Source organism: Pimephales promelas, chromosome 24 (genome assembly GCF_988280905.1).
Source record: "Pimephales promelas chromosome 24, fPimPro1.hap1.1, whole genome shotgun sequence".
NCBI classification, from domain to species: domain Eukaryota; kingdom Metazoa; phylum Chordata; class Actinopteri; order Cypriniformes; family Leuciscidae; genus Pimephales; species Pimephales promelas.
In genome coordinates this window covers 20,610,139-20,624,217 of record NC_142792.1, presented here as the reverse complement: position 1 = coordinate 20,624,217, position 14,079 = coordinate 20,610,139, and the positions used below count along the sequence as shown (strand labels likewise).

Sequence of the window (14,079 nt, the reverse complement as noted above, 5' to 3'; positions counted from 1 at the left end):
TTGATGTAGAGGAGATTCTTTTCATTTCTGATGGGTCTTTAACTGGTTCTCCTCTGGTCGGTCTTCGGGGAGCTTCAACCCTGCCATCCAAGCCACTTAAGACAACATCATGCTTGAATGGCAGAGCAGTAAGTCAGGCAGGTGCGGTTCTGCACACCCTCGTGGTCCTTCAGGCCTACCAAACCGACCTGCTGCAGAAACTCGATCAGGGGGCCGGCCTGTCTCCTGACGCAGTCGCAGAGTTGCGCCCCACCATGGATTTGGCTCTCCAGGCCACCAAACAGTCTGCTGTGTCCATCGGCTGTGCAATGATGGCTATGGTGGCCATGGAGAGGCATCTGTGGCTCAACCAGGCTGACATCGGGGAGAAATAATAACCTTTCTCCTCGATTCGCCTTCCGAGGTTTTCGACCTTCCATCGAGATGGTGGTCGATATGTTCAGGGAAGCGAAGCTGCGCTCTGTGGAGTTTAAGAGCTGCATACCGTGGAGGTCCTCGGTCCAGGCCAGGCAAGCAGGAGGGCCTGGTCCGTCATGGTCTCAGACGGAGGATCACAGACAGACCCAGAAGGCGAGTGTTGCTTCCTGTGCACCCCCTCCTCCTAGCAGAGGGAGTAGGGCGCATAAGAGGCATAACCTAAGCGGGAGGCAGGATATCTCAGGCAGTTAGACATTTGACCTCCCTGGATCTTGTCTCCTAACCACCATCGCTCCCAGGCTTCTCCTACATCAGACCTGGGGCAGGGCCTATGATGAGTTAAGGAATTCTCTGAACTCATCATGCCCGCTTCAGCTTGGTTGATAGGAGCGCCTTCACTTGGCTTGTGAAACAGTAGAACTCAGGTTACTGAGTTTCTGAGTCCTGGTGTGCTTCATTCTGCACGCTGCAGGTTTTATGTTGAGTGATGTTTTTTTAACGCAAATAATATTTTTCTCTTCTTTTTCAGAACTCGTCTCCTGTTCAGAGCCAGGGACATGTTTGGTAAGCAGGTAATGTATTGTAAAGTAAGCTGAGCTCCCACATACTGTGGTCGCCAGGTTACAGGCTTCACCAGGCCTTCCGGGTTATAAGCTTCCACATGTCAGGTAACAGGCCTTACCTGGCCTTCCTGAATGTGAGCTCCCACATACTGTGGTTATCAGGTTTCAGGCCTCATCGGCTTTCCTGATATGAGCCCTCATGTACTGGAGCTCCCCATAAAGGGGGGTACTAGAGGTTGACCGATTATCGGCCTGGCCGATTATCAGCGCCAATTTTAAGCAATTTCATCTGTATCGGCCATTTTCAAATCCGATTTGCCGATAAAATAATTTTATTTTGAAATGCGCTATTTTTGGCTCTAACGCAGCCAGCCACCTCTGTCGGAACTCTGTAGACTAGACTTATGTCCCCGCACATCTGATTTGTTGGGAGTCACGAGTCCGGCCAATCAGCGCGGCAAGCTGAAGGCACGGAAAGTTTTGCACTCTCACACCGAGAGCACTCGCTGACTGGACTGGAGCTGCTTCACTGATCACGCATCAGTTGTCTCTCAAGGCATCAGTTGTCTCTCAAAGTTAAGGCAGCAGCAGATTTTGCTGAAGAAGCATTGCAATACACTGAAGTTGCAAAATACCTCAATATAATAGAGCCCTGTGATTTCCGCGATGCAGTAAACAGACGGAATCGCGAACTCCAGTCATAAAAACAGAATTTACTGTATAAAGTGGAATATCACGGAATTTGTCAACTTTTTGATGAATTAAAAAAAAAAAAAAAGCAGGTCAGTACAAACCAAACCGCAAAAAGACTATTTAAATATTAATCCCGCGTGTCTCTAAATGAATGGCGCTGACGCGTGATTTCATTTACCACACACACACAAATAACAGACACTGGAGCACGCGTGACGCTTGCGCTGTTTTCAGCCTCATTCGGATCATTATATGAGGACATCATGATTGCATAAACAACATCTCCAGAGTCGCTCGCTTAGTCACTTCATGAGCTTTTTAATGCTTCAACTGAGAAAAGTTATCATCACATCATAGACAATCGGAAACTCAAAGATCTCCACGGCTACCCGTCAAAATAAAAGTTCGGTTTTTCAAAAAGCCCTAAAAATGTAATTTTTGTTAAACTGTAAATAAATTGAATAAGTTTAATGATTTTAATTAATTAGAAATGCTTTTTGATTACTAAAATTTTATTTAAACATTAAAATAGAGTCTTTAAGTTTTACTAAATGTTTACAGAATGCTGCTGGGTGCTCCCTGCACTTTGTTATTATTATTATTAATAACAGTTCTCATATTCAAAGATATGTTTAAAATCATTTAAAGAAAGTATTTGTCAAAACTTAATTTTGACATTAATTTACAGTTTTACACCAGACATAGGCTAATATATATATATATATATATCGGTTTAAAATATCGGTTATCGGTCTATTTGATCTGTAATAATCGGTATCGGCATCGGCCCTGAAAAATCACATATCGGTCGACCCCTACTCAGTACACCTTCCTGGTCTCTTACTTCCTCAGTGTTCAGGACGAGCACTGTGTAGACCCGTGGTTTGAGTGGACAACTTCCGTCGTTTCTTGAGGTTGAGTCACACTATCCGGGGGGATCCTGTCTCTGTGATCCGGAACTGAATGGTTTCTGCCAGCTTTGCAGGCCTTCGGTTTTTGGATGCCTTTTCCAAGGCAATTTCCGGAGGCTGTGTCTCGAACAGACAGGCAATGGCTAGATTGTGGATCTTAGTATAGATCACCAGGCCAGCCTGGTGGCATTTCAGAAAGCATGCTCTCCTGAATAGTGACTGGCTGGGAGTCCCTTGGGTCCCCTAGCCACACACCCTAAAAGTGTCCCCTTTTATTAGAAAGTTGTCCTAAGCCTTTGAGCTGGCCCAGATAAACATCCTATTAACTATGTTCTGGCAGTTTTCTTGGTTAATTAGCTTGGGCTATGACCGGTAGGGAATGCTGTCACTGACAACCCAATGGCAAGTGGTTTCATTGTTCTTTGAATTACTGGTTCTGACAAATGTCACTGCCCTTGGGCATGCACTCCCCTCAGCATGGCGGAGTGTGTATTTCATTTCTCAAAGTGTCAATGACATATTGTCTCATTCCCTTCAAAAGGGAACGTCTCAGGTTACGACTGTAACCTATGTTCCCTGAGAACAGGGAACAAGATAATACGTCTCCCTGCCATAGCTCGGGGCCTGACGGGGCTTTTTCCTCGGGTTTGACGGCAGTCCCTGGGATGAGCTCTTTCGACCATGGGTGAACCTTTCCTGTTTTATGGTCTAGAGATTCTAGAGACCAAATCATACTACTGGTTTTACAATGGTTGTACATGTTAGCTCCCATTGGTCATTTAGTATGAGCATGGAGTAGAACCTTCCCAGTTATGGGCAAGGGCCTCTTCTCCCTGTAATGAGCTTATTCTGATTTCAATATAATTCTGTGACAGACAGTGACATTGAGTGGTATGGCTCTCTGTGAGCCTCCTTGGTGGAACTGTCTTTGGTGGAGTAAAGAGAGAGTCATCCTGCTGAGACTTCCGCTCCCCAGAGCTCTGCTTGGATAGCAGTATCTATTGTAGAGCTCTTGTTGAGCCTTCTTGGTAAGCAGTCTTTAGCTTAGAATGTAGTTAGGCTTCCTCTTGTTTTAGAGAGTTGTCCTGCTAGGGCCTCCATTCGTAGAGCTCCGTCTGAGTGGTCACGCCAGCTTGAATTGCTTTCTGTGAGCCTCCTTGGCGGAACCACTATTAGGGAAGCGTTGTTAGGTTTCCTCTTGATTGAGAGAATCGTCATGCTGAGACCTCCACTACCTACAGCTTCGCATAAAATAACATGAAGTTGTATGACTCCATGTGAGCCTCCAAGGTGAGGTGATAGCGGTATGGAGTTGTCAGGCTCTTTTTGAACCTCCTTGGTAAGCAGACCTTAGTGTAGAAAGTAGCAGGCCTCCTCTCGCTTCAGAGAATCGTCGTGCTGAGGCTTCTGTTCTTAAAGCTCACCTTTTCAATACTATATCAGATCATTGGCTGTCTGCTAGCCTCTTTGATGATATTGTTTTAGAGTGTTACTAGGTCTCCTCTCATTTTGAGGGTGGTTTTCCAGAGTCCTCCATTCGTCAGGGGTATAATGTCCCCTGAAAGGCCATAATACCAAGCCCTGAGCTCTGCCCATGGAGTATCTATTGCCAGGGTTTTTGGCCCTAGAGAAGAGAGTCACTCTGGACCAGGGCATTTCTTCCCCATATATCGTCCTAGGACGTAGTGCGAGTTTCAATTCGATAGGGAACGCCTCAAGATTTACTCAAGATTCCCTGAGAAGGGTATGCCTGCCCACATCTCCTTCAGACAAAGTTGTTATTGATGTGTACTAAAGATACCTCTAGTCAGAGGTGGGGACAAGTCACACATGGTCAAGTCCAAGCAAGTCTCAAGTCTTAACCATCAAGTCTCGAGTCAAGTCTCAAGTCGCAGTTCAGATAAATCAAGCAAGTCAAGTCAAGTCAAGGGTTCACCCTAAGCAAGTCAAGTCAAGTCCTGATAAGTTTCAAGTAAAGTCAAGTCACACTACTAAAATAAATAGAGGTAATTTTTTTCGATACATATTTATTTTTGCACAGAAAAGATGAACTTTTATACATATATTATGTATCTTATTTAATAAACATTTGCTATATTAATCATATGCATATCTGTGCTACATTAATATCTGAAAATAAAATAAAATTGTGTTGTTTACACAAAACGTTCAGAGTCTATAGATGTATCGATTCTAAGATGTATAATCCAATCTGTCTAATTCAAATTAATTGAAACGGTCTAAAATGTATGAAATCTAAAATGTAATATCTTATATCTTATATAAATGTAAAATATAAAATCTAAAATGTATGAAATGTATGAGAATATAAAATGCATTTTTTTTTTTTAATTTAGTAGTTTTTCTTATCATAGCCAACAAATGTCTTCGGAAACTCCTTTTCCTCGATTTACTGAAACCTATATGTAAAACGCATTTGCAGCTGCACAGCCGTGTATATCTATGCTGCATATACAGACATCCCAACCTACAAGAATTCATTTCAGGGAGGTATATCTCAATGAATGTAATGTTAGGGAGGGGGGGATATAAAATATGTTAATAAATATAAAATATGTTAATATGTTATATTAACATATTTAAAATATGTTTAAAATAAATATAAAATAAAAATGGTAATATGTTATATTAACATATTTTATATTTAATATTACATGTTAAATAATATTATGTATATTATATATTAAATTTACATAAATATTAACAAATGATTGTTTTAATTATGGAATTCTCCATAATTAACTCCTAAACTTCAGTAGAGAACAATTCTTTGTAAGGAAGGAGGGGTTTCTTTATTGTACATTTATTTGCATGTAGTATGTAGCATATGGTTTGCGTTGCTTTAAATTGGTCAGTGCAGCGCTGACTATTGAGTGTCGCTAGGAAACACGTCCGCGCTGCGCTGACGAATCGGCTGCGCGGCTCGGATCATTGATTGAACCGTGCAGATGACATGTCTGCGCGGCACGAGCTCTGTAAAGCCCCGCTGTCTCGTCCCACTTTTGGTTTGTTTGGCTTCCCATATCTCTGCCGTGCACACGCCGCACGCTATATATGTTATACGCGCAGTATCTCGCTCAAGATTCCGGGAGATTTTAACTCATTTGCGGGCATCAGGGAGACGCTATCAATATGCGTGAGACTCCCAGTCCCGGAACTTCCGTTTGGCGCGGTTTGAATTGAGCAGCGTTAAAGGCACAGATGCCGATATAGTGATGCTGATGTCACAATATATATATATTTTAATTAACTGTATTGCTGTTTGTTTATTATATGTTCAAGTCATTGTCGAGTCTTCCACTTCAAGTCAAGTCAAGTCTCAAGTAACTTGTTCTCAAGTCAAAGTCAAGTCAAGTCATTTTTGTACTTTAATCAAGCAAGTCACAAGTCCTGAAAATTGTGACTCGAGTCAGACTCGAGTCAAGTCATGTGACTCGAGTCCCCCACCTCTGCCTCTAGTGATGTCATAGGTTATTGTCTTGTTTAGACTTGTGCTTCAGACACCGATTACGCTGTCAACACCGGTTCTCCATAGAGTCTTAGGACGCAGTGTCTCATTCCTTTACTTGGGGAACCATGGTTACAGTTGTACCCTGAGACATTTTTCTTCAAATGTGACATGTGAATGTATTTTCTTAGATTGAAACATATAGGATGAAATGAATTTTAAAATGCTTTTTTAAATATATAAAATACAAAAATGGCCAAAACATGTTTATGTAAATATACTTTGAAATATATTATAGCAATAACTATTTTTAAATATATATTTGAAAAGATCCCATACAGCAAAATTAAATAAATAAATATTTCTGATCCGATCACAAGAGGTCAGAAACACTGCTGCTCAACACGAGTCTCTGATTTAAAACATCACTTAATATGTCAGTGCATGATGATAAAGGAGTAAAAAACTAAAAAACTGAACTAAAAAATAATGACACACTCACACATCCATACACACACACACAAACTCACACACTCACACAAACCTCTGTATAACAAATATATGCTCACAGCAGCTCACAGTCCACACTTTCTGTGCAGCAGCATTTGTAGATTTAGTCCACCAAGACAAAATTAATTCATTTAAGATTGTCATATCCATTAACATACTATAACTATACCAAGAGTTGTAATGATTGAACGGTATGTTTTATAGTTTTACAGCTGACAGTAACTTCATACAAGAGCAGTTAGCCCACAAACCTCAGTGGACGCCTCAGTGGTTGCAAGCGGCCCAGAGCTGTGGTGAAGGGTGTTGATGTTGAGCAACTGGATCATTTCCTCATGGGCCATTGGTTCTGATACTCCAACAGATGACACATACAGTTCTATGTCATCATTTTCCTCCTAAAAACATGAAGAATGGTGTATGAACAATATCCTTTATAAGATATTTAGAATCAACAGAATGGTTTTAAAGCCCATGCAAAAATATATGGTTTATATATATATATATATATATATATATATATACCTAGAATTGCACCTAAACTAACAAATAACAAACAAATTGTGTAGATACAAACTAACATATCTACACAGGTCTAAATAAGGGTCAGCAGGAGTAATTGAGGATTGTGCCCTCTGCTGGTGGGAACAGAAGCTATAGCCTCAGATCTTCCAGACAGTGGAACATTGACATCAAAGATCAATAAATAACTTTTGAGACAAATCTTTCATTGTCTCTCTCCCAAACCGCAATGGGAATTGAGAGAGGCAGAAGAACAGGGACAACCCTATGTGATGTAATGAAAGATTAAACGTTTGCAACACTGTAAAGGCCTCATTTCATAAGGAATCATATTTCCTTGATCTTTTGAGAAAATATTGTTATACAGTGAAACCAATGAAATGAAGTTAAGTTAAAAAGAGCTGTTATTGAAACTGAGCGGTGACAACTTCTGCAGCTTTCAGGTCTCAGACAGATGAACATCATTTATATGTCAATAAGGCCAACTGTATGATAAGTAACTTCACGATGTCAGTTACTGTGAGGCTGTAGAATGGATTATTTTTATTTGTAATAGCAGAGCAACTATCAAAATCAAATTTCCATTCAAAACAGTAAAAAAGCAAATTGGTAATTAGCAAGGGTGTGTGTGTGTGTGTGTGTGTGTGTTTAAAACAGTATTTGAAGATTAAATAAGTTATATGTTACAAAATTATCACTGTTTTAGGCATAAAAAACTAACATTGTAACTTGACCCAAGAGGGAAAAAATATTAAATTATATGATTATTCATGATAAGAATGGACAGTATAACATTTCAAAGATTAAATATTTAAAAACACATAATAATTTTACATATACTGATTGTAACAATAATAACAATATAAACATATGATTAAAATATACCTGCCACATGTAAACTACACAATCAAAATATGTCTGAATATGTGAATATAATGTTAAGCATAAAAAAAACTGTAGTGTAAAGGTACAGGAGAAATACTTCATTGTGTGACATGAATTTATCTATTGAAATTTCATTTAAAATGTCTCTATCACCAGTGGTTGAAATATGCAACACCTACCGGATGTTGCATGTATCTATAACTGAAATTTTGCAGCCACAAACATGCCACGAAAGTGGAGTATTGAGAAAGATCACCCAAATCCTTTTTTTCTACTTTGTTTTTCCACTGTAAAACAGAACAGGCTCCAGGAGAGCCAGCTGACGACGTTGATTGTTGTCTATTTGTTTTTCTTTTTAAATCAAGTTCTCACGAGTCTCCCTGGGATTTCGTCTCAATGAGAAATCATTACAGTCAACAAGTGTGTGATTTTGCAGTCCGGCTGAATCATCTAGTGTGTGTGTGTTCAGAGGATTATAATTCTACAAATCGGTTGAAACTGTCATTATGTCTCTGTTCTTTCACAGTTTTAAAATCGATTAAGATTAAAAAACTGATATGGTTACTGATTATGTTTTTCACCTGTGTCTTATTTAGTTGCATTTTTTCTTGGCCTGTGTTTCTACCTTAAAGGAGTAGTTAACTTTTAAAAAAACTTTTGCTGATAATTTACTCACCCCCATGTCATCCAAGATGTCCATGTCTTTCTTTCTTCAGTCGAAAAGAAATTAAGGTTTTTGATGAAAACATTCCAGGATTTTTCTCAATATAATGGACTTCATTGGGAACTAAACAGTTCATGGTCCAAAAGACACTTTCTATCACGGTATGTGTTATCAAAAAGGTGTGAGGACTCAAGTGCTGGAGAAAATATAATTTTATTACCAAAACCAAACAAACACAAAGCAAAAACCCACGAAGGGGAAAAACACAATGAATAAAAATAAAACAACAACAGAACCTGAACAGAGGGTCACAGGGAATGGGAGACATTAGACAACGTACCGACACAGACTGCAAACAAGAGGAGACTTAAGACGGGAACTAATCAGGAGGGAACAGGTGGAAGAACTCAAACAATCATCAGCACACAAGCACATGGCCCAAAATAACAAAACACCCATGTGCAACACAAGACAGGACAGGCATGTGACATTACCCCCTCCCTACGGAGCGGCTACCAGACGCTCCATCAGGCGGGATGGAAGGGACAGACCAGGGCGGGACGGGAGGGAAAGACCCGGGCGGGACGTGAGGGACAGACCAGGGCGAAACAGAGTCCATCGGGTGGCCAGGGCGAAACAGAGTCCATCGGGTGGCCAGGGCGAAACAGAGTCCACCGGGTGGACAGGGCGAAACAGAGTCCATCGGGCGGCCAGGGCGAAAGACAGAGTCCATTGGGCGGCCAGGGCGGTGAAGACTCATCAGGCGGCCAAGGCGGTGAAGACTCATCAGGCGGCCAGGGCGGTGAAGACTCCTCGGGTGGCCAGGGCGGTGCAGACCCCTCGGACGGCCAGGGAGGCGAAGACCCCTCGGGTGGCCAGGGCGGAGCAGTCCTTTCGGGTGGCCAGGGCGGTGAAGACCCCTTGGGTGGCCAGGGCGGAGCAGACCTTTTGGGTGGCCAGGGCGGTGAAGACCCCTCGGGTGGCCAGGGCGGAGCAGACCTTTTGGGTGGCCAGGGCGGTGAAGACCCCTCGGGTGGCCAGGGCGGAACAGACGTTTCGGGTGGCCAGGGCAGTGAAGACCCCTCGGGTGGCCAGGATGGAGTAGACCTTTCGGGTGGCCAGGGCGGTGAAGACCCCTCGGCTGGCCAGGGCGGTGAAGACCCCTCGGCTGGCCAGGGTGGTGCAGACCCCTCGGACGGCCAGGGCGGCGAAGACCCCTCGGGTGGCCAGGGCGGAGCAGATCCCTCGGGAACAGACACCGGCTCGGGAACAGACACCGGCTCGGGAACAGACACCAGCTCGGGAACAGACACCGGCTCGGGAACAGACACTAGAACAAAAACAGTTACAAAGACAGACACAAACACAGACACACACACTGGGTCCGGAGCCGACATGAGCTCCAGCTCTGGAACAGGCACTGGCTCTGCCTCCGGCTCGGGAACAGGCGCTGGCTCTGCCTCCGGTTCGGGAACAGGCGCTGGCTCTCCCTCCGGCTCGGGAACAGGCTCCGGCTCAGGAGCTGACACTAAAACAGACACAGTCACAAGAACAGACACAAACACAGACAAAAACGCTGGGTCCAGAACCAACATGAGCTCCGGCTCAGGGACAGGCACTGGCTCAGGTACAGGCACCGGGTCAAGGACAGGCACTGGGTCAGGGACAGGTCTCTCCAACGTCTTAATCAGACGCTCCAGATAGTCCCAGCTCAGGGATACAGAGACCTGATTAGTCTTTCGTCGGACAGACGGGACGTGAACCGTTTCTCGCTGGGCAAACGGGACGAGAACAGTCTCTCGCTGGGCAGACGGGACGTGAACAGTCTCTCGCTGGGCAGACGGGACGTGAACAGTCTCTCGCTGGGCAGACGGGACGTGAACAGTCTCTCGCTGGGCTGACGGGACGTGAACAGTCTCTCGCTGGGCTGACGGGACGTGTACAGTCTCTCGCTGGGCTGACGGGACGTGAACAGTCTCTCGCTGGGCTGACGGGACGTGAACAGTCTCTCGCTGGGCTGACGGGACATGAAAAGTCTCTGACTGGGCAGACGGGACGTGAACAGTCTCACGCTGGGCTGACGGGACGTGAACAGTCTCTCGCTGGGCTGACGGGACATGAACAGTCTCTAACTGGGCAGACGGGACGTGTTTCTTCCTCCTCCTCCGTCTCCTGACCACCGGACTCGGGACCACCGAACTCGGGACCACCAGAACAGGGACCTCTGGACAAGCGCCCCTCCTCCTGGCCAAACGGGTTCCCTCAAACCGCTGAGAGTCAACAGGGGACTTAATGTGGTGGCTAGTCACAGTCTTGATCTCATCTCTTCCCAACAGATCACCGGCTGCCCTGATCTCCACATTCCTCTGAGCACATAAGGCAAAGTACTTGAATAAGGAGATTCCATTCTCCCTCTCCGCAGGGCAAAGCTCGCTCCATTTAATCCACATGTGGCTGGAGCAGAGATCTTAGGGTGACCAACCGTTCTGTTCTCACGTCTTCCACCTTCTCCGCTGAGTCCTCAAGTGGTCGGTACGTTCTGTCACGGTACGTGTTATCAAAAAGGTGTGAGAAATCAAGTGCTGGATAAAATATAATTTTATTACCAAAACCAAACAAACACAAAGCAAAAACCCACGAAGGGGAAAAACACAATGAATAAAAATAAAACAACAACAGAACCTGAACAGAGGGTCACAGGGAATGGGAGACATTAGACAACGTACCGACACAAGTCAAGTCAAGTCAAGTCACATTTATTTATATAGCGCTTTTCACAATACAGATTGTATCAAAGCAGCTTCACAGTGATAACATGAAAGTAGTACAACACAGATCAATAATATTGTTAAATATTAAATACTAAATAACCCCGACTAAGCAAGCCAAAAGCAAGGCGACAGTGGCAAGGAACCACAACTCCATCCCTGCGTCCCAATTCGCATACTATCCGTCCTAAATAGTATTCGAAAATAGAATTAGTACGTCCCAAACCGTAGTATGTTGAAATGAGTGTTTCAAAGATTCCCGGATGGTCTACTTTTTCCGGTCAGAATCCGAAGTGTAGATCGATGCACACTCTAACGGCTGATATTGCCCACAAACCATTGCGCGTTGGACGAGGATTCGGTTAGAACTACAAACACGAGTAAAAAGTGTTAAAAAACTACAGACACGTAGTCGATACGGAGGACGCGCGAGACCCCGCGGTTGTGTAGAGAGGTTTAGATAAAGAGCTTTGAGTGATTAATTATCAGTATCAAACCTGACGAAAATGAACTTATTCAATGTTGTCCACATTATATTGCATTTTCAGCAGCATTGTGAACTTTTGTAAAGACACGTTTAGCCATTACGTTTTAAATGCATCATTATATTCAAATTGCAAACACATGAGGAGAGCATGAAAGACCCACAACTGGCAGATGAACGTGCGCTCCGAAACGGTAGGAAATAAAATTAGATAGAATGGAGGATTTTAACTGTGACAAGATGATTGACAGGGCAGTTTACGGTGACAGAATGCACGCGACAGAGCTGTCCGTTAAAGATGACGTGATAGTATGTCCCAAAGCTTGCCTACTCTTTTGCTACACACTCAAAAGTATGTACTTTTTCCTCACAAAAAGAGTACATACTTTTAGGGCATAGTATAAGTAAGCGAATTGGGACGCAGCTCATCAGATTGGAAGGAGAAAAAACCTTGGGAGAACCCAGGCTAACAGCAGAGATCTGCAAACAAGAGGAGACTTAAGAAGGGAACTAATCAGGAGGGAACAGGTCGAAGAACTCAAACAATCATCAGGTAACGAGGGGGAGGGATCAGACAATGACACAGGCACATGGCCCAAAATAACAAAAGTGCAAACTGTTCAAAGGGCTTTAAACGATTCCAGACGATGAATAAGGGTCTTATCAAGCGAAACGATCGCTCATATAATTAATAAATAACAAAGTTTAAGTTTTATAAGCTCAAATGCTCGCCTTGCTCTGTACTGCAATGCTCGTTCGTGACTCTCCTGTTCGAACTCGTCTATCAAAATGAATGAATCTTTTTCTGAGCCAATTTGTTTGTTTTGGTTCGTTGAATGGACCAAATGACTCGTTTTGTAGTGAAACTGTCTTTGGACCTTGAACCGTTTGGTTCCCACTGAAGTGCATTATATGGAGAAAAATGCTGGAATGTTTTCATCAAAAACCTTAATTTCTTTTAGACTAAAGAAAGAATGATATGGACATCTTGGATGACATGGGGGTGAGGAAGTTGTCAGCAAAAGTTTTTTTGAAAAGTGAACTACTCCTTTAAGTTGTTGGTAATTGTCTTTGTTAAGTTTGTAAAGTTGCCAAGTTGTTTACTCACCTGTGGATTGCCTAGTTTGTTTTGTTAAAGGTGAAGTATTTAGTTTTTGCGACACTAGTGGAATTACAAAAATAAAGCATACAGTAGGTAGACAACCAGAATGTAGTTTTTACTGCCGCAGTTTTGCCGAAACTTTTTTTTTGTGTAATCTACAGCTGCGCCGCGACTCTTTCAGAGCGATTGAAAGATGGTCGCAGATTAATTCAAGTGAAACGTAGTTACATTCATTAATTAATTAATCAATCACAATACTGAAATTAAATTGAAAAAATAATGAAACCTGTATCTTGACAGCCTTGAAAACAACCTTGAAAGCACCATTTTCGCGCGTCGAGCCTCCCCCAACTCAAACATCACAAAAACAGAATTTACAGGTGCAGCTCCTATGGGTGAATCAGAATTACTAATGGGTTCTGTTTGCTTTTGTTACCAGTGTAAATGTGTGTTGTTTTAATAGACAGAGTGTAATTCTTTATGTTGGAAAAAAGTAATACATTTAGTGTTTAATAACAACTAAAATCCTATATTTTTATTCTTGACCTTGTTTTCATTTAAAGCAAATCGACTTAATGGAGTCGATTCCATTAAGTCCTACGGTGGGAGTTGGAGTCAACCCTGAAATCAAACCTCCTTATAAGGGTTAGGTTCCTCATATATATATATATATATATATATATATATATATATATATATAGGAAATAAAAAGCTGTATCCGAAACCCCCTATAACTTTATTTACTATCCCCTACATAACTCCACTAATATACTGAGGGAGTGAATAAAAAGTTCTGCAGATGTCCATTATGGGAGTGAATCCAATGAATTGTACTCAATTTGTCTTCTCAAAAATGTGCACTATTTAAATGTATAGGAAGTGATTTCGGACACAGAGTCATACTATGTACAAAGAACACTGGTACAAACCATGAGGGACTAATGTGAAGAAACTAAAAGTCCACAAAACGAGCACAGAAAACACAGCAATCATGACATAAGCAGGGTCGATGTTGATTTCATGTTGACTTTAATTACCACCCACACTGAAGTAGTCCTCGAACCTGCATTAATTTTGACAAGCAAATTGCAGTG

General features: G+C 42.7%; 1 protein-coding gene across 2 annotated transcripts in view; it reads right to left on the bottom strand.

Annotated features, from left to right (window-relative positions):
- Positions 1–14,079, bottom strand: part of ptprr (protein tyrosine phosphatase receptor type R) — a 48,861-nt gene that overhangs the window by 26,605 nt on the left and 8,177 nt on the right. For both annotated transcript variants that reach the window (XM_089126649.1, XM_089126650.1), the window contains exon 3: positions 6,815–6,958. In XM_089126649.1, the coding sequence (XP_088982775.1) occupies positions 6,815–6,958 (144 nt within the window). The remainder of the gene's footprint in view (positions 1–6,814; positions 6,959–14,079) is intronic.